This window comes from Jaculus jaculus, chromosome 3, assembly GCF_020740685.1.
Source record: "Jaculus jaculus isolate mJacJac1 chromosome 3, mJacJac1.mat.Y.cur, whole genome shotgun sequence".
Classification (NCBI taxonomy): domain Eukaryota; kingdom Metazoa; phylum Chordata; class Mammalia; order Rodentia; family Dipodidae; genus Jaculus; species Jaculus jaculus.
In genome coordinates, this window is record NC_059104.1 from 93696993 (window position 1) to 93718944 (window position 21952).

Genomic DNA, 21952 nt, shown 5'->3' on the forward strand with positions numbered 1-21952 from the left:
GATAAAAGGTTGATTAATGCTTTTTCCTGTTTCTGGAAATTAGTATATTAACTTTCACTAAAACTTATAAGCAACAAAGCAGACTGTCTATGCAATTTCTTTCCTGAAAAATTCTTTCTTGAGGAAAGAAAATAGAACATTTTGGGAGATTGGAATTTTATGAAATGATTATGAAGGTGCTCAAATTCCTACAAATCACTATTTGAAAACACTCTAATAATATTTATTAAAATGTAAGAACCTTTCTGTCTAATAATGTGGTGGCTGTTTTTCCTTTTCTTCTGAGCCAATTACAGAAATAGCAGTAGAAAATGAAGCTGTAGCAGTTTTAAGTGAGACAAACTAGAATAGTTGTATGACCCCTAAATACTCTGAACACAGACAATAGGACTAATTAAGCATTAAGATGGACTCGTGTTTCAACTTTCATTTTATAAAATGTTCACACTTAGATAAATTAGAGAAGAAAAACAGACACCAACTCTGCACAGTATTTTCCAGAAAATAGAAAGTCACTATCCAAATCATTCTAAAAGGCAGCATTATCCCATCAAAACTGAAGATATTACAAAAATAAAATTAAAATCAGTATTACTTGCGAGCACAGATGTAAACACCTTCTACACAATAAAAAGCATATTGAATTCAACACTACCAAAAGAAAGCCAGATGTGGTTCACATCTGCCATCCCAACATCCAGCAAGCTGAAACAGGAAGATTGCTGCAAATTCAAAGCCAGCCTGGCTATATGGTGAGACCCTGTCTAGATAGATTAGATTAGGTTAAATTAGATTAGATGGGTAAGCAGACAAAATAAAAAGAGGTACCATAAATGATGGATGTTCATTCTAATAATGCAAGGTTGATTCACCAATTTAGTATTAATGTAATCTTCCATATTAAGAGATTAAATTTTTTAAAAGACCATATAAGTCATTTAACATCTAGCCAAGGTTCAAAAAAAAAAAATCACCAAACTAAGATTCTTAATAAGCCTTAACCTAGTAAGGAACATCAAAACAAAACAAACAAACAAAAACCTATCAGTCAGAGCCAGGCATGGTGACATACTCCTTTAATCTCAGCACTCGGGAGGCTGAGGTAGGAGGATCACAGTGAGTTCAAGGCCACCCTGAGGCTACAGAGGAAATTCCAGGTCAGCCTGAGCTAGAGTGAGACCCTATCTCAAAATAAATAAATAAAAGCCTATCAATAATATACTTAATATAGCCCAGGCTAACCTCAAACTCATAATCCTCTTGCCTTCACCTCCTTGGTGGCCAAAAGACTTGTTTTTAAAAGCTCTTCAAAGCTAGACATGGTGGTACACTCATGTTATGCTAGAACCTGAGGAGTGACACAGGAGGACCAGGAGTTCAAGGTCATCCATCCTCAGCTACACTGCAAATCTTAAGCTAGTGTGGGCTACATCAGACACTGTCTCAATAAAACTAAAAAGCTTCTTGAAATAATAAGTAAATTTAGCAAAACTATAAGATAAAAGGGTAAGAATCAAATCATACTCCAACCAATGAATAATTCAGATTTGTTAGGTTTATAAAAAATACCACATTCAATAATATCCCAGCCCAAAATAAAATAAAACATTGTAAGTTTCAGTCAAATACCCTAATTTTTGTACTCTTTAAAGCTAATAAACAGCAATTCATCCAAGGTGCTTGGTTTTAAGATTTAGCTTTAAATCTTTACAAATACTATTTTAATTTTCAGAAAATGCTTACTCTGCAAAAAACCTTACGAAGTTAGTAATATAATGTAATAGTAATATAATGTCTTCACCTGCTCATGTTCACTTCCAAAATCATCATCCTCTGCTCCAATAATATGAGGTGCTACACGGGTACAGGGACTGCTAACTAGTGATTGTGTGTCCTGTAACAAGTAGAGAAAAGGGGGAAAATAATTACCTAGTGGTCAAATGCTGACAGAAAATCTAAAAAACCATCAAAAAGGACAAAGTTAGGACTGGAGAGATGGCTTAGCGGTTAATGTGCTTGCCTTGAAGCCTATGGAGCCAGGTTCAATTCCCCTGTACCCATGTAAGCCAGATATACAAGGTGGCACATGTGTCTGGAATTTATCTGCAGAGGCTAGAGGTTGTGGCATGCCCATTCTCTCTTATCTGCCTCTCTCAAATAAATAATTAATTAATTTGAAAAACATATTTTTAAAAAGACAAAGTTAGCTGGGTGTGGTGATTCACACTTTGTAATCTCAACATTTGAAAGGTTGAGGCAGGATGATTACCATGAGTTCAAAGCCAGCTTGGGTTACATAGTACCAGGTCAGCCAAGGAAACAAGAGTAAGAGCCCGTCTCCATAATCCAAAGCAAAACACATGGCTCATTTAATCAGTAGTGTTCTTTACTTGTTTGAAGGATTTTTTTCCAATGTATTGGTCCTCAAATTTCTAAGGTCAAAAACCAACGTAGTGCAGAAATGACCACAATAGTACTGATTGTTTCTTAAGGCAGGTGTTCAACATTTCCACTTAAAACAGTCAATCATCCTTGATCACTACCCTTTGGTTATCATATCACATTCTTTGTATTTAATTCATTAATTTACACACACTGATCCCTTGTTAATGGTAAGATATAAAGTGGACTTACAAAGCTATAAAATGAATACAACAAAAAAATATTTTTTAATTAAACAAAAAAGGCTGGGGAGATGGCTTAGCAGTTAAGCGCTCGCCTATGAAGCCTAAGGACCCCGGTTCGAGGCTCAGTTCCCCAGGACTCACGTCAGCCAGATGCACAAGGGGATGCACGTGTCTGGAGTTCATTTGTAGTGGCTGGAAGTCCTAGCACACCCATACTCTCTCTCTCTCTCTCAAATACATAAATATGAATGAAAAAAAAAAAGTTTAAAAAAGAAAATTACAATGAACAGGCCAGCACAGCGGTTAACACGTCTGAGAAATACTAACCAAAGATTTCCATTCACTATATATAATTGGAAGCTGACAGGGGACTATTTTTCTCATTGAGCGTTTCTCAATTTTGTCACTGATGACATTCTAAGTCAAACAATTATGTGTTGCAGGGTTGTCCTGTGCATTACAGGAATGTAAACAACACCCCTATCCTCCACCACTGTCTAGGTACCAGCAGTGGCCTCCAGGCATGACAATCAAGTGTTTCAAAGGCAGAGGAAATGGATAAGTGGGCAAAAATGCTTACTGTTGGGGCTGGAGCGATGGCTTAGTTATTAAGCACTTGTCTGTGAAGCCTAAGGACACCGGTTCAAAGCTTGATTCCCCAGGACCCACGTTAGCCAGATGCACAAGGGAGCACATGCATTTGGAGTTTGTTTGCAGTGGCCTGGAGGCCCTGGCATGGCCATTCTCTCTCTCTCTGCCTCTTTTTCACTCTGTCTTTTGCTCTCAAATAAAAAAAAAATGTTTACTGTCCAAGTGTACGTGTGTGTGTGTGTGTATACACACACACACACACATATACATACACACACACACACACACACACACACATATATAAACAAAAAATAATGCCAAGAACCTAACAATAATACTATGATGTACCTTTCTATTTATTCAAGTCTACTAAGTTATTTTAGTAAGTTTAGTAATTTTCTTCTAAAGACATCAAGTCTATCATATCTTAATTTTTTGCTTTTAAAAAATTTTTATTTTTATTTATTTATTTATTTGGGGGGGGGGATTGGTGTGCCAGAGCCTCTAACCACTGCAAACCAACTCCAGACACATGTGCTACCATGTGCATCTGGCTTACTTGGGAAATCAAACCTGAGTCCTTAGGCTTCATAGGCAAGAGCCTTAACTGCTCTCCAGCCCTATTTATTTTATCTTAAACATAAACAAGAGTAACAAGGATGTAGCTCAGTAGTAAAGCATTGCCCAGCACCTCAGTTACTTGATATTCACTCCCCACCATCAATAAGCAAAGGAACAAGTAGGGAAAAACAAGTAAAAGCAATACTCATTGCCTAGAATTCATACTCACAGTGTCCTGGATTGCTTCACTTTTCTCAGGGGATTCCTCTGGATAAATCCTCTCTTTCAGGCTACTCTTAGGACTCTAATGAAAACAAATTAAAAAAAAAAAAATCTATGCACACACATATATCTTTCACTCATTTCAATAGGCTCTCCAAAGAAGATAAAGAAAAACAAAGTGTAGGGGAAGGAGAGTTTCAAATTTGTTACCTGTATTTAAAACTACTTTAGTAAGCCACTTATTCTGCCAAATTTTCCATTTCATATTGATGAACAATACAGTTTACCTAAACCTAGGGGAAACTTTCTTGCTAAATTAGTCTAACTAGGTATATGACATAAGTCAAATTTGTTATGCCAAAATAAAATCCTATGTTTCCTCATAATAGAACCTATGACTCACATTAAAATTTAGGAGTTAAAAACACTACACACACACACACACACACACACTCACACACACACACACACACACGCATACTCACGCTGTGTGGTCATATGCTCCTGTAACCCCAGTCCCATAGGGGAGCAGAAACTCAGGAATGTTGGGACTCACACTATACATATACATACACACACACACACACACTCTCTCTCACACACACACGTACATATATATCTATGTATATTAATATATGTATGTAGTATGTATGTATGTATGTAGTATGTAGTATGTATGTATAAGCGCAAGCCCTAGGCTCTTCTAAAATGTTCTGTGCTTTCACGCCTAGTGTCACTCTTTATATTTTGAGTGCTAGCGCTATGGAGCTAGAGCATTTTCAGTCTGGGTAATTTTACAAATCAGTGAATTATCCTTAACCTCAGATTTTTCTTATAAAGTGACAGTAACAATACTTCATAAAGCTGCTTTGAGAGTTATCTAAGAAATGTAAACCATTGATCAGTTTATGATATGTACACCTGATATACTTTAGATATTATAATTGTTTTCCTTGAGTCAAAAATGAAATTTTGCTGTGAGACTCCATAGTGAATTCCAGGTCAGCCTGGGCTAGAGTGAGACCCTATTTCAAAAAACCAAAAAAAAAAAAAAAAAAAAAGAAAAGAAAAACAGAAATTTTCCATTGAAAATTTTAACCCAATCATGAAACTCCTATCACCATCTTGCTAAAAATATGTTCTCAGATTTTCCTTGCATGAGGAACTGAAGCATTGTGCTAAGCCTCAAAAGGTGGCCTTAACAATGGCTTGGATCATAGCTTTTTTTTTTTTTTTTTTTTTTTTTTGGTTTTTCGAGGTAAGGTGCGCTCTAGCCAAGGCTGACCTGGAATTCTTCCATAACCTCAGACTGGCCTCAAACTCACAGCGATCCTCCTACCTCTGTCTCCCGAGTGCTGGGATTAAAGGCATGTGCCACCATGCCTGACTTTTTTTTTAACCATAACTTTCAACACTGCATTGTTCACCTGCATTTGTATATGCGTATATATGATAAAGTTAAAAGATATAACCTCTTCTGCATACAAAGCCTCCAAATTTCCTATGTAGGCTTTTAAAAAAGAAATACTAGCCAGAACCTACTAACTTGATTTTATGGCCCACAATTACAAAAACACTGACTCGGACTACATCCCTCATGGCCTTTAAAGAAGGAAACCTATTTTTAAGTCTTTATTCCTGTAATTGCATACTACTTACAAAGTACTGCTGCATAAGTAATACTGCACTTAGCTTTTACTATTCATATAACTATGGTTTTACATTATACTCAACACATTTTATTATCATTTTCTTAACAAATACCCAGGCTCATCTTGTAGTCTCTGTGTTAATCAAAAAAGAACTGTTACTAAACCTGGACTATTAACTGAAGTCTAACAGGATGAAAGTTGTTCCTCTTAGTAATGGCAAAGTGCCTCATGATTCAAGACTGAGTCACTCTGACCACAAATGGAATATTAACTTGCTCTTAAAGATATCAACAGTTGGCCTCTTATTTCAGTAAAAAAGCACTGGCAGTGAAGCACTGGCATTATTAGTTTCTTTCCCCACAAACAAGATGCCTGCTGGGAAATTCCATCCCTGCAAAGGAAACACTTGGCAATGAGTATCTGTGGAAAAAACTGAATACTGGAATTAAAAGCTCATATACAACTGTGTCTACAATTTCTGTTCATCAAATTACTATATTAATATCTTAAATTAAAATAATACTTCTAGCCAGGCATGGTGGCATATGCCTTTAATTCCAGCATTTAGAAGGAAGAGGGAGAAGGATTGTCACAAGTTCAAGAACACCCTGAGACTACATAGTGAATTCTAGGTCAGCCTGGCCAAAGCGAGACCCTTCATCCAAATCTAAAAATAAGGCAAGGCGTGGTGGTGCACGCCTTTAATCCCAGCACTTGGGAGGCAGAGGTAAGAGGAATGCTCTGAGTTCGAGGCCAGCCTGAGACTCCATAGTGAATTCCAGGTCAGCCTGAGCTAGAATAAGACCCAACCTCGGGGAAAAAAAAAAAAATTAAGGGTTGCAAAGATGGCTTAGTAATTAAAGCACTTGCCTGCAAAGCCAAAGGACCCAGGTTCAATTCCCCAGTACCCACATAAGCTAGATGCACATGGTGGAACATGTGTCTGAGGTCACTTGCACTGGCTGGCATACCCATTCATATTCTTTCTCTCTCTCTCTCTCTCCCTCTTTCTCTCTCAAATAAATAAAAACCAAAACGAATGGATTCTTCTAAATTTTCATCACTTAATGAGGCTGTAAGGAAGAATACAAAAAGATGCTGAGTTAGAAACAGTGCTTACATCTGCATTGTCACTACTTGGCCGAGAAGCATCTCCACTGCTCCAGTCAGTCCTGCCCAGTCCATCTCCAGGATCTGTTTCTGCCTCACTGACTGGTAGAGTGTCACCTAAAGGCCTGGAGGGTGTAATTACAGCTCCATCCTATAACAGATTAAATAATCACAACACACAACACACACATATACAAAACTCATTATTGACTGCATAAAGAAACAAAGTGGCAATACCTTCTACATGGAGTCTGTAAAGGTTGGCTGGTGATATGATCAAAACTGCTTAATATTCTATAGTATCTCCTGATTAGTAAAGATGACTGACAATAACTTCAAGTTACTGCTTGTCAATGCTTCTGTTTCAATCAATGTCCAATTCTAGGGCATATCTATAGCTAAACTACTGCATGCTTTTAGATGAGGCCCCATTATTCCTACAGGAGAATAATGTTTCTGCTCAATAACAACATATCAATCTGTCAACACTACTAAAGGCTAACACTCAAAATGAGAAAAAAAAGAAGTGTAATGAAAAGTACACTAATCCAGGAAGTTATGCACATTGTGACTGCCAATGTCCTTTATCAGCTTAGGCCATGGTTTTCCCAAATACAACATGATAGTTATTTGAAATGAACAAATTAAGATAGATGATCTCAAAGAATTCTTTCAGTTCTATGCATGTGTGGTTTCCACTTAAGAGTAGTAAATCCTCAGCCTTCATACAGTTTAAATGTGCAAACAAAAAGTAAAGTAAGTAACTACATAGGCAAATTGTCAATTTTTTTGAAATGAAATATAAGAAACTTTGTACATCTTAAATATGAATATTATAGAATTTCTGCTTGACATATGAATGCTGAGCTATTTTTCTAGTGGCATTATTATCTTCATAGTTTATACCCATGTATCAAATTCTACTGAAATTGATTTTAAAATAAAAACATAGTCTTGCCAGGCGGTGGTGCACTTCTTTAATCCCAGCACTCAGGAGACAGAGGTAGGAGGACTGCCATGAGTTTGAGGCCACCCTGAGACTCCATAGTGAATTATAGGTCAGCCTGGGCTACAGTGAGACCCTACATTGAAAAACAACAACAACAACAACAAAAGCAAAGCAAAACAAAACAAAAACCCCATAGTCTTAATGTCAGCCTGGGCTAGAGTGAAACCCTACCTTGAAATCTATCTATCTGTCTATCTGTCTATCTCTCTCTCTGTGTGTGTGTGTATCTCCTTAAGAATATGAATGCGAAGTCTGTGATTACTGAACTTAGGAAGCTGAAACAGGAGAACTGCTATGAGCTCAAGATCACCCTGGGTGACAGAGACAAGTTTGAGACCAGCTAGCACTACCTAGTAAGGCCCTGCCTCAGAAAAATAATTGTGAATATGGATTGGTTTCATAGTGCACACTCGTAATCCCTGCACTTGGAAAGCTGATGCAGGAGGATTACAAGTTTGAAGGCAGCCTGGGTTATAATACTGAGACCCTATTTCAAAAAAGGAAAGGAAGAAGAGGAAAAGGCATCATAAGGGAGAAGAGGAGAGGAAGGATAAGAAAAAGGAAAGGGAGAAAGGAAAGAAAAAGAAGAAGGGAGGGATGTTAGAGAAGGACGGAAGTAGTGAAGAGAGGTAGGAAGAAAATGAAGAAATCAAGTAAGCTTTTATATCCTCATACTGGGTTTGGATTTAAGTTGTTTTTCTCTATTTTTGAGTCAAGATCTCATTATGTTGCTCTAACTTGCACTCCACCTGCCTCACCGTCTAAGTGCTGGGATTACAAGTGTGTAAACCTTATGTCTGGCCTTGAATTCCAGTTCTAAATGGCATCCCCCCCTTTTTTAGTTCGAGGTAGGGTCTCGCTGTAGCCTAGGCTGACCTGGAATTCACTATGTAGTCTCAGAACTCACAGGGATCCTCCTACCTCTGCCTCCAAAGTGTCGGGATTAAAGGTGTGCACCACCATGCCCGGCTGGTTCTAACACTTTTAAGCTACATGCCTTCTAATAAATTGCTCAATCTCTCCACACTTCCATAAATATGTAAAATTTTCCTAATCTCAGAGGTCTGCACAAACTAAAGCAATGCTTATCCCAAAATTACCCATAATTTCCTGCATTCTGTTAAAAAAAAATTGTATCCTTTAAAAAAATGTATCAGACTGACATTCAGTTTTAAGATGATTGAATGAACCACAAAAATGCAACTATATTTAACTACATACATTTTTGTAGTTTGTCTCATCAATTTAAAAGCATTCTTTTTTAAAACTATGGAACAAAGAAATGCAATAGAAGCAAGCAAGTAATCAGAAGCCCACATTTATTTTTGTTACTCACTACTTCTGTAATACCCTACACAGGATATCCTGTTGGTCTGTGCTAGAAAAAAATCACTTTGAAAAGGCAACTGCAACATTCTCTAACACATTCCCAGAAGAAAATTTTTCTACAAAAAGTTGGGTAGCACTTTTAGTAGTGATGCTACCTGAGCAGAGCCTGTGGCTTTGGATAACTGCTCTTGAAGCTGAGGAATGTGTTTCTTGGCCTCTTGGATGTCTTTTAGCAATCTTTGAGCAGGTGTTCGGTTGTAATCTTCCTGCAATAACTGAAAAGTTATAAAAAATATTTTAAGAATTAATTACTTATGTTAGGAAAATAGAGAAAAAGTCCATTATTAATCAGTTAAATAGTTGATGGCACTGATTACAATTCTACAAACACCAGCACAGCTATGTCCATTCACATTTTTACTGCTCTGTAGACAGCCTTATTGCTAATTTAGTACCTGTAGCCGCTCCTGTTCTTTCTGTAACATTTTTCTCAAAATTTCCACTTTCTGGTTATGGACCACGTTGTTTTCCTCCTAAAGGTCAAAAATATACCATCATAACAAGGAAAGTAAAGATAAAATAGAAAAAAGACAGTGTTCTACCTCAGTTCCACCATCACTGTCATTTAGGATTTTCTATATTCTTGGCAGTTATGAAGATAGGTTTCAAGCACAATACGTTAAGTTACCAGGACATTTCTGCTCTTTCATTTCACTTTTACTAAACTGAGTTAGAGTACATTAAACACTGACATTAGCTTAAGAACTGGAATGACTTAAGTACAAATATCTTGTATTTCTCTCTCTTATAGCACCTTTTTTTGTTTGCTTGTTTGTCAGTTTTTGAGGTAGGGTCTCACTCTAGCCCAGGCTGACCTGGAATTCACTATGTAGTCTCAGGATGGCCTTGAACTCATAGCAATCTTCCTACCTCTGCCTCCTGCATGCTGGGATTAAGGGCCTGTGTCACCACGCCCAGTCTCTTTTACAGCACTTCTATCAATCCCCATGATTGGTTTGAATTGTCAGCTTTTCCTCCATGAAATATGAGGCAATTCCCAACTCATTTCTTGTCTCACAATAACAATTTAGACTCCCCATGATCCTGTTACAAACATGCCACTCTCTTGCTTACAACCATGTTTAATGGGTTCATATTATTTGTCTAATTGCATTTAAACCTGCTCAGCCGCTATGAAAAACACATAGATAATCTACTTTTTTCAAGTTCATCTCTCTCAAGCATTTCCTTAACAGCTACCAGCTCCCCAGAGTGTTCTGCTACTTTCTGAAAATACTGGTGCTTTCTTGGCTCTTCACCTATTTATTCTACTTCCTTTACTTCACTTTCCTCTCCATGGTTCCACTTAATATTACCTATTTTAGAATGCTCAATTCAAATAAATCTTTCCATTAAGGTCATCCTCGAAACAACTGTGTGTGCTTGCTTCCTCCTTTGAAGTGTCACAGAATTTAGTATTTCTCCCTCATAATAGTTACATACTACTTTTGTTTGAGCTGGGTGTGGTGGCACACTCCTTTAATCCCAGCACTCGGGAGGCAGAGGTAGGAGGATCGTTGCGAGTTCGAGGCCACCCTGAAATTTCCTAGTGAATTCCAGGTCAGCCTGGGCCAGAGTGAGACCCTACCTCAAAAAAGAAAAAAAAAAAAAAAATTCCTCTTGTTTTATGGTTACTTTTAATTTGACCACAGCCAACAAAGATGTATTATGCAACTCTTATCTGTCAAGCAGTGTATCAGGCACTAAGGATACAACAGTAAAGAAAACAAAAAACAAAAAACCTTTGCCCTCTTAGAGCATACATTCTAAAATGGTTAAGGACTTTGAACACAGGTGTAGATGGCACAGTTTTGTATATAATTCTGCCCCAAAAAACCTCTGTAATCACTTCAAATAATTATGAAATATGTATACTAACCAGTGACTATCTTGAATGGAAATTTATCAATTTAAAAAATTAAAACTCTTGGGCTGGAGAGATGGCTTAGCGGTTAAGTGCTTGCCTGTGAAGCCTAAGGACCCCGGTTCGAGGCTCAGTTTCCCAGGTCCCACGTTAGCCAGATGCACAAGGGGGCGCACGCATCTGGAGTTCGTTTGCAGTGGCTGGAAGCCCTGGCGCGCCCATTCTCTCTCTATCCCTCTATCTGTCTTTCTCTCTATGTCTGTCGCTCTCAAATAAATAAATAAAAAATGAACCAAAAAAAATTAAAACTCTTAATATAAAACAAAGGTAGAATGTTTACTAGAACATTTTCTAGTCTTACCCCAACGAGCACAGGACTAGTTATTCTCTCCATATTCCCAGATGCTCCAGGTGAATGAGGGGAGGTCATGATGGGAGACATATGTCCAATGACTGATGGCTCTACTTCAGAATCAGCAAGTGGAATCTGGGGCGACCCAGGTGGGCGTCCCTGAACAGTGAGAGCTACATAGGAACCAGCTTAGATTGGAGAGATGAGAAAAAAGAAAGAGAAGGCAAGTAACACCGTCAAGAAATTTGAAAACAAAGTTATTTCTTATTTATTTATTTATATACAGTGCTGGGGATTGAACTTAAGGCCTAATGCACTTGCCCAATGAACTAAATCCACAGCCTTTTAATAAGTATATATGCATGTGTTATTTTTTTTATGTTGAAAGACTCTCATGAAGTAGTCCAGGAAGGCTTTAAGCTTGTGATCATCTTGCTGCAGCCTCCCAAGTGCTGGTATCATAGGCACCAGCCACTACATCAGCAAGTGGACTTCTTAAGACTTTTCAGGTTTACAACTCTGTCAAAATATCATCTATGCTATCTGACCTGCCCATGTGCTTGCCTCTAATAGCTTTCCATTTCTTTTCTTCCCTCTTGATGTTCTAAGGTTCTCAGATATAAAGTCACTTTTACTATGTTTGACATAGAAATTATAGAAAGTCAGATGTCAGAGTGCTATCGTAAGTGTACTACATAGAACTTAGGCATGCTGTTTATATGTATTTTGGATACTCAGAGTATGTTATGTCTGAGTTTTCATCTATGCTCCATCTACTGGATAATATACTGCTACATTAATTGCTGGAGATGGAAATCAGGACCTTGCAAGTGTTAGGCAAGTGCTCTAGTACTGGTCTATACCCTAGCCCTTGGATTTAACTTTATATTGGACAGAACAACAAAACAACCTAGAAAGCTAAAGAATCTTGCTTTTCATACTTTGTGATAATCATCAAACATATACTTAACATAAGCCGTCATATTTATGTTGAACATAAAAAAGCATACACTGTAATCTCATTAGATAAGTAGTCTTGGGCTGGAAAGATGGCTCAGGGGTTAAAGGTGCTTGCTTGCAAAGCCTGCTGGCCCAGGTGCAACTCCCAAGCCACCCATATAAGCTGGATGTAAAAAGTAGTACAAGTATCTGGTGTCCATTTGCACAGAGGCAAGAGGCTCTGACACTCACAAGCATAAGTACACGTGCACACATGTGTACACACAAAAAACTTTAAGCAAAAAGATAAGTAATGAAATTTATTCAAGTATAGAATCTAATTTTGATCACTGCTCAAATTTATTCAAGTATAGAATCTAATTTTGATCACTGCATCTTAAAAATAAGCTAAAGGTAAGAACTATTATCAAAGCGACTATCAGAATGTTGGTACTCTGCTGAAAAGGCAAAAGAACTCAGTACTATTTAACCTAAGTAATAAGGAAGCCATTAAGTGTCAGGCCAGGCATGGTGGTACACACCTTTAAGCTCAGCACTCAGGTGGTAGGAAGATTGCAATAAGTTCAAGGACAGCCTGAGACTACATATTGAGTTCCATGTCAGCCTGGGCTAAAGTGGACACTACCCTGAAACAAACAAGCAAACAAACAGAGCCAGGTATAGTGGCACATACCTGTAATGTCAACACTATGGTGGTGGAGGCAAGAGGGTCAGGCACTCAAGAGGTTAAGACAGGAGGATTGTCAAAATTTCAAGGCCAGTCTGGGCTACAAAGCAAATACCAGGCCAGCCTGGCCTACAGAGCAATAAGCTGCCTTACAAACAAGAATTCAGTTTACTGAATTTACTCTACAGATTCTGTCTACTCAATAAAAAGAAAAATAATTAAGTGATTGTGCTTGGCCATAAACATGTCTGCGTTTACAGTCTATTTACTATGAAACAATCCAATACAGAAGACCACAAGTTATTTTTTATACTGCATTCAGTTTCCTCTGTTTTTTGAGGAAGGGTCTCACTCTAGCCCAGGCTGACTTGGAACTCACTCTGTAGCCCAGGTTGGCCTCAAGCTCACAGTGCTACTTCTACTCCTGCTCTCAAGAGCTGGGATTATTAAAGGTAGATGAAACCGTGCCAGCAACTTTTTTTTTTTTAAAGATACAGTAACAAATACCTAACACCCAAAACAGTCTAGAACAGAGAAAAAAATATGTTTAGGTGGTGAGACAGACTCTCATGATTTTCTCTATTTATGCTATACTGGTAATTGTATTTATGCATACAAAAAATATGACACAATAAAAAAAAATACAAAATCTGGGATTGAAGGATGGCTTACAAAGCATGATGGCTCAGGTTTAATTCCCTAGCACTTATATGAAAGCCAGATACAAAAAGTGGTACAAGCAAGCATTTGAGCATTCTTTGCAGAGGCAAAAGACCCTGGTGCACCTATACACTCATATGCAGAACATATAATTAAATAAAACTTATCCATACATCTATATAGCCATGTATAATCTCTTAGAAAGCACGTGGGCCTGAAAAGTAACAAAGTGAAACTGGAGCCAGGAGTGTAACTTCACCCAACTCTTAGATCCTAAATACCCAATCCCATGGCCACCTGTAAGCAAAGCTTATAAGGCCACTGCGCAATGCCAGTAATGACAGAAAAACTGAGGTGCTACAAGTGTCTGGCACCTGGCCTGTCCATGCCTCATCGACAACATACAGAAGCACTACCCACTTTTGACCTTGTACTGCCAAGAGGATATTCAGCTATATTGGTCTGAGATTCTAACATAAAAAGCTAAATTCAGGTGGGCTACAAACTCAAAGTTGAAGATCAAAAATTCTTAGCCCAGGGCTGGAGAAATTGCTCAGTGGTTAAAGCCACTTGCTTACAAACCTGGGACTGGGAGTGCCCATGCAAAGTCAGATGCATAAAATGGCACATTTGGCTGGAATTCATCTGTGGTGGCAGGAGGCCTTGCCTGCCATATTCACTCTAGCTCCATCTCTCAAACAAACAAACAAACATTTTTTAAAAATCCTTATCCCAGAAGTTTTCTAAGAGATGTTCCTGGATTATTGAATTGCTAACATATTTGGGGGAAAGTGACTCTGCTATACAATTGCTAAAAGTTCCACTTCAGTTCATCTGAACATTGTGTCTTGTTTCTCAACCTCCTCCCTCCTCAAGTGACCCATGTGTATCTTTCAAATAAATGTACTTAATATTACCAAGAATGACAAGGAAGCCTGGAGAAATGGCTTAGGAGCTAAGGCACTTGCCTACTAAGCCTAGGGACTCCAGTACCCACAGAAGCAGATGCACAAGGTGGTGCATGTATCTGAAGTTCTTTTGCAGTAGCATTGTTTCTATGTGCCCCCCCCCAAATAAATAAATACTTTAAAAAAAAAAAGAATGACAAGGATATTATAATCAATCAACTACACTGAGTTGGAAAAATAATTATTAGTACATTAAGAGTCTTTTTCTTTTTTGGTTTTTCAAGGTAAGGTCTCTAGCCCAGGCTGACCTGGAATTCACTATGTAGTGTCAGGATAGCCTCGAACTCTCAGCAATCCTTCTCTGCCTCCCAAGTGCTGGGATTAAAGGTGTGTACCACCAAGCCCCTAGTATAGTATATTAAGAGTTTTAACCTTTCAGAACTAACCACAGCCTTTGATAGCTATGAATGTGGCATAGCACAAAATTGTAAATTTCAGCTCTCTATCATGGACTTTTTGTAAATGAAAAGGTTTTGCTACAATGTAATGCAAAATAAACATATGCATGGTCATTCCTGCTACCAGTGGGCCAAAAATTAGACATTCTTATAGATTTATACCTTTCTAAATACAAGGGTTGGCAAACTTCAACCAAAGTATGACATCTAAACTACAGACTATTTGGAGAAATAGTTTTATTGGAACCTATACATATTCATTTACATATGGCCTATGACTACTTTTGCGCCACAATGAGAGACCAATAGCAAACTACATGGCCCACAAAACCTAAAATACATGCTGCTTGGCTTATTATGGAAAATATTTGATGCTTCCTGCATTAAAGGTTTAGGAAAACAAAACTGAAAATAACATTCACCTACATTTGATTAGCTTCACCACCTCCAAATGGTTCGAATGAGTCACCAGAGTTCCGTTCACCTGCAGGAAAGTGAAAAAAGCATTTTATCAATCATCTTATTGAAACAACAGATAAAATGACCTCAGGAATTGACATATAACAACTATAATGAACAATTACATTAAAGAATTTATACATCTGGTTAAAAAATCACTGTTACCACTATTACCTTTTCAGTAACATGAACTTGAATACAAAACATTTCAAGGAAACTCCAAGTTAATCCCCATGACAAATTTTAAAATATTAAAAAATATAAACATCTCACAGTGAAAGACTATTACAATTTAAAAAGCTATCTTCGGGGCTAGAGCTCTAGCTCAACTGGTAGAATGCTTGCCTACCATACACAAAGTCATAGGTTTGATCTTCAGCACCACATAAACCAGGTTTGGTGCAATCCTTCCACTCATGTGGCAGAGGCAGGAGGATCCAGAGTTCAAGGTCACTCTCAGCTACATACTGAATTTGAGGCCAGCCTAAGATAAGTGAGTCCTAGTCTTACAAAAACAAACAAAAACAGATGTCTTTGGAGCCAGGCACTGAGATGCTACGCACCTGTAATCCCAGGACTAAGGAGGTAGAGGCAGAATATCATGAGTCTAAGGACAGCCTGAGCTCCATTCTGAGACCTATTTCAGAAATCTAGACATAAAGGCTGGAGAGATGGCTCAGCAGTTAAAGGCACTTGCTTGCAAAGCTTGCTGCTATGGACTTTGATCCCCAGGGCCCATATAAAGCCAAATGCACAAAGTGGCACACAAATGTGTCTGTTGTTCACTTGCAGTGACAAGAGGCCTTGGCATGCCCATTCTCTTTCTCTCTATTTGCAAATAAATAAAATATTTTTAAAGAACCAAGAAATAAGAGAAAAAACCCACTGTTTGCTTTTAATTACCAGTGGAATAATTTTGACAAAATTACAATGAAAGGGGCTGAGGAGATGACTCAGTGGGTGAAGCGCATGCCACACAAGCATGGGGGCCTGAGTTCAGATCCTCAGAACCGACATACAATGTTGCACATGATGGCACATGCCCAAATCCTAGGACTGGGGAAGTAAGGACAGAAGTATCCTGGGCTCACTGCATAGCTTAACTAGCCCATCAGCAAGTTAGAATTCAGCAAGTGACCTTGTCTCAAAATAAGGTACAGAACAACAGAGGAGGACAGCCGACACTGACCTCTGACCTACACACACACACGTACATACTCAATCACACATGCATACAAACATGCATATATACACAACACATACACACACAACGACAGAGAGAAAATTATAACTAAAAAATAGTGACTTAGAGCTGGGTGTGGTGGTACATGCCTTTAATCCCAGCACTTGGGGGGGGGGCACAGGTAGGAGGATCGCCACAAGTTCAAGACTACCCTGAGTTTACATAGTGAATTCCAGGTTTGCTTGGGCTAGAGCAAGCAAATAAAAAATAAATAAAAATAAAAAAAGAAGAAGAAGAAGTAGTGATTTAAGCTGGGTATGGTGATGTGTGCCTTTAATCCCAGCATTTGGGAGGAGAGAGGCAGGAGGATGGCTGTGAGTTTGAGGCCACTCTGAGACTACATAGTGAACTTCAGGTCAGCCTGATCTACAGTGACCCTATCCCCCAAAAAAGAAAATTGTGATTTCCATAGTCATACTCAATTTACTTAAGGTTTTCCAAATATGACCTAACCACTTCAAAGAAAATTAATATAAGTAGGTTACCTACAGTCTCCACTAAATGAAACAAATTAAGGTCAAATATCAAACATGAATTTATTTTGATTTTTTCTATGATGTAAGTAATACCAATTTAAAGTTCAAATGTATCAGTGTATAAAACAGAAGTAAGGAGCTGGAGAGAGGGCTCAGCAGTCAAGGGGCTTGGCTGAAAAGTTTATAACCCACATAAGCCAGATGCACAAAGTGGCGCACGTGTCTGGAGTTGTGTGCGGTGGGTAGAGGCTCTCATGTGTCCATTCTCTCTATATCTGCCTCTTTCTCTCAAATAAATAAAAATAAAATATAAAACAGAAGTATACTCATCAGCTCTCCCAAAGATGTTACTGTTAACTATAACATTTCTGTCTTACACAGTTTTCTAGCATGAAAACGCCACAGAAAGACATACTGTCAATTTTTCAACATAGGAGTTCACAGAGTTAGTTCATTCTTCCTAATTATCATTGTTGTTGGAGAGTCTCATTATGGAGCTCAGTTAAACACGGACTCTAATGTCCTGCCTCATCCATACAAGTACTGGGATTACAGGCATTCACCACCACACCCAGCTTACAGCTTGCTTTCCAATTATCCGTTTATGCATGTTTAGATTTTTAAAATAAATTTTCATTGTGAAGTTGGGTGTGACGCACGCCTTTAATCCCAGCACTCGGGAGGCAGAGGTAAGAGGATCACTGTGAGATTGAGGCCACTGAGACTACACAGTGAATTCCAGGTCAGTCTGGGCCAGAGTAAGACCCTACCTCAAAAAACAAAAACAAACAAACAAACAAAAAATCATTGTGATGTCATAACTAACTTCAGTTTGCATTTGCACATTTATTTCTTTAGGTAAGTTCCTAAAAGCAATCTAGTCAGTCAAAGGTTTTTAACATGTATTCACAAATTTCTATCCAAACAGATTTAACCTGATGCTCTAAGTTATAAAGGCAGCATTTACCATGTCCATGCTATGAGAAATATGCATAATCAATCTTTAAAGTCCGTGACAACTAAATATATTTTTCACATGTTATAAATCTGCCTTTTTGTTACCAGCGACATTGGACATAATGCTCCTTAATAAGTTAATCACTTCAATTACATTTTGAGAATTGTCTAACAAACTCCTTAGCTAAATTTTCTATCAGGATTATTCTGAGTAATTTATTAATTTGATTTTTGCTGCTGAATTTTGAAACAGTTTCTTTCCAGTGCAATCCTGGAACTTGTTATGCAGTCCAAGTTTGCCTGGAACTTGCAGGAGATCCTCCCATCTCTTTTCCTATTGAGATTATGGGTGTGCCATTTCACACCCAGCTTTTCTTACTAATTTGAAAGTGCTCTGTACAACTGAGGATACCATGCTGTATAAAAAGTATTCATTCTTGAAAATACTTAGTAGCAGAGGCCAGTAAGTTAAAATGGAGACATAAAGGGAAAAGAAAGGAAGGGAGGAGGGTACTTAATAGGTTGATATTGTATATATGTAAGTACAATGATTGTTATGGGGAGGTAATATGATGGAGAATGGAATTTCAAAGGAGAAAGTGTGTGTGGGGGGGGGGGAATTAACCTGGGATTTTTTTTATAATCATGGAAAATGCTAGCAAAAAATTAAAAAAATTAAAAAAATATTTTATTTTAAAAAATATTCATTTTCTCTCTCTCCCTGCCTCTTTTTCTCTGTCTGTCGCTCTCAAATAACTAAAAATAAACAAAAAAATTCAAATTTTTTTCAAAATAATTTCATAAAATATGTTCATATTCTCCTTTCCTATATAATAATTGTTTTAAGATGGCCAAATTAGTAAACTGCTTAAAAAGAGAAATTACTAGCAAATCCATACTGTCTTTACTGATCAGAATTCAAAGGCCTGGGTTTGGGTTGTAGCTCAGTTAGTAAAGGGCTTGCCTAGTATGCATGAAGCCCTGGATTCAATTCCATCATCACATAAACCAGGTATGGTGGCATAAGCTTGTAATTCCAGCACTGAGAGAGGAAGACAAGAGGATCAGAAATTCAAGGGCAGTCTGGGTTACACAAGACTATCTCAATAAATAAAGACAATTTATAAGACCTGTTCCTGGACTGCACTGTGTTGTACCAACAAATCTATTCTTTTTTTTTTTTTTACATTATATTTTAGAGAGAGAATTGATGTACCAGGGCCTCAGTCACTGCCATCAAACTCCAGACGCTTGCGTGTAGAGGGGGCATGGGCTACCTTGTGCTTGCCTCATCTTTATCTGGCTAATGTGGGATCTGGAGAGTCGAACATGGGTCCTTAGGCTTCGTAGGCAACTGCCTTAACTGTTAAGCCATCTCTCCAGCCCCCAGCAAGTCTATTCTTAGACTAGTCACATCCTTAAAATTAATTTGTAACATCTTTTTTCATATATAAGACACTTTTCCCCCTCTTGGTAGTTCCTTTTTGGTTTTGTTTGTTGTTTTTCTCATGCAATAAAGACAAAACTCAGGGTCTCAGGCATGCTAGGCATTACAACCACTGAGTAACAACCCAAGCGCTCTTCAGCTAGTCTTACCTTTATAAAGTTCATCTGTGAGAACGTTCAGCTTGCCTAGTAATTATACCACCACCATCCTATTTTGCTGAGCATTTTCTCACTTACAGATTAACTTGGATAGAAATATCTTTACAAATGTGTTATTATTCCTATCCAGGAGCAAACATGACTGCAGTTACTTAAGTCTTTTATTATATTATGCTTTTAAGTAAGGGTTAATATTAATTTTAAAACAAGTAAGTTTTTACAGTCAAGTGATCCACATATAATGAGCTTTTTATAAAAGCACAAGTGAAAAAAGGGAGTACGGCTAATATATGTTCTTTTTTAATCATACCACGAGTTCCATAATACATTTTCTTTACCTTGATGATTCGATCACCTGTCTGTACACCAGCCCGCATGGCTGCTCCATCTGTGTGAGAAATGAATGCTTGACATGTAATTTGATTCATCCACTGACAATCTTCTTTAAAGAGAACCAGTGTAACAAAACAGTTAAAACATGCACTGTAATGTATGACAGATTTGGGTTTAAGTCCTGCTTCTGCTACTCACTACTTCTATGAGTCTCAGTTGTTTTATGATTTTTTTTTTTTTTTAATTTAAGACATAGGACACTGGAGTGATGGCTCAGCGGTTAAGGAGCTTACCTGCAATGCCTAATGAACCAGGTTCAATTCCCCAGTACTCAGGTAAAGAAATGTACTACATGGCACATGCATCTAGAGTTTGTTTGCAGTGGCTAGAGGCCTTAGGGTGCCCATTCATTCTCTCTCTCTGCTTCAAATAAGTAAATCAAAATATAAAAAAGTGGCCAAGTATGGTGGCGCATGCCTTTAACCCTAGCACTTGGGACTTTAGTACAAAGCCATCTTGAGACAACATAGTAAATTCTAGGTCAGCCTGGGCTAGAGTGAAATCCTACCCCCAAAAAAATTATATATATATATATATATATATATATATATATATATATATATATATATATATATATGAATGAAAAATACAAACACATACATACATACACAGAGGCTGGAGAGACAGATTAACAGTTAAGGCACTTGCCTATAAAGCCTAAGGATCCAGGTTTGATTCCTTAGTACCCACATAAGCCAGATGTACAAACATGTGTCTGGAGTTTGTATGCACTAGCTGGAGGCCCTGGCATGCCCATTCTCTAGCTTTCTCTTCCTATTTCTCTCTCTCCCTCTCTCAATAAAATATTATAAAAAAGAAAATATGAAAAAATATAAAAAAGGCTTAGTATCACCTATAAAGTGATATCACCTATAAATAATACCTACCTGAAATTATAGCACCCTAAATAAAAGACTTCAATATATGGCAATAGCAAAATTTGGCACTTGCAAGTCTATTATCATAATCTCTTTAATCTATCACTATTAAAATATTACTAGACTTTATGACTGTATCACCTTAAATATGCCTGTTTCCATCTGATTAAAATATCACTGGTTCTACAAAGAAATAAAATTCTAGAAGCTTTTCTACATGAAGACATATAATAATATAATATGACCAAGGAGTTACATGGTTTCTAAACCATGAACTGTTTTCTTTCTGTGAAGAAGCTTACTAGGGTAAGTTCATTTCTAGAACTCTACCACCAAAATCTAGGCAAACAGCCCATATGGTCTGCATCTGTATTGATTATTTCTATTCTGGACAACAGGTATTATTTAAGTTTCACTACATTTATTCTACTTGCTCCCAAGCAATAAAACATTTTTATAAATTGTCTTGCCTTCTTTGACAGACTGTACGAAGACGGGATTGTCTCCACTGACTGTCAGCCCAAATCCATTGTCATCTTTCTGGATGATCACACAGCGCTGAACAAGACCTGAAGAAGAACCACAGAATAAAGAAAAAAGGAGAAAACAAAACAGATTGAAATACAGTGATTATATATTAATGAACTGTTTTCTATCCAGAGAAATATATGGTAGCTTATATGTCAAAGACCATTTAATCCCATAAACAAACAAAGACAAGAACATCACAAAGAACCACAAATACTGGTTTCTACTGGAGAGAGAGAGCAGAAATGCTTCGAGAGTAACAGTTACAGCAAATGGGAAACAATGGATTTTCATAGATAAAGACAAGTAGAAGGAAAGCTCATTCACATATATGGTATTTATTTGTAATGTAAGTTTCTCCCCTACTGCTCTGTGTGCTAAAT

At 37.6% G+C, this 21952-nt stretch overlaps 1 protein-coding gene across 4 annotated transcripts in view; it reads right to left on the bottom strand.

The window, feature by feature from the left end:
- Arhgef12 (Rho guanine nucleotide exchange factor 12) overlaps positions 1-21952 on the bottom strand; it is a 180587-nt gene that overhangs the window by 54484 nt on the left and 104151 nt on the right. For 3 of the 4 annotated variants that reach the window (XM_045146300.1, XM_045146299.1, XM_045146303.1), the window contains 9 exons: positions 21512-21610; positions 20109-20158; positions 15457-15514; positions 11387-11565; positions 9557-9634; positions 9257-9376; positions 6774-6914; positions 4009-4083; positions 1802-1894 (listed from right to left, as the gene is read on the bottom strand). In XM_045146300.1, the coding sequence (XP_045002235.1) occupies positions 1802-1894; positions 4009-4083; positions 6774-6914; positions 9257-9376; positions 9557-9634; positions 11387-11565; positions 15457-15514; positions 20109-20158; positions 21512-21610 (893 nt within the window). The remainder of the gene's footprint in view (positions 1-1801; positions 1895-4008; positions 4084-6773; positions 6915-9256; positions 9377-9556; positions 9635-11386; positions 11566-15456; positions 15515-20108; positions 20159-21511; positions 21611-21952) is intronic. The other variant, XM_045146302.1, reaches the window with a different exon arrangement.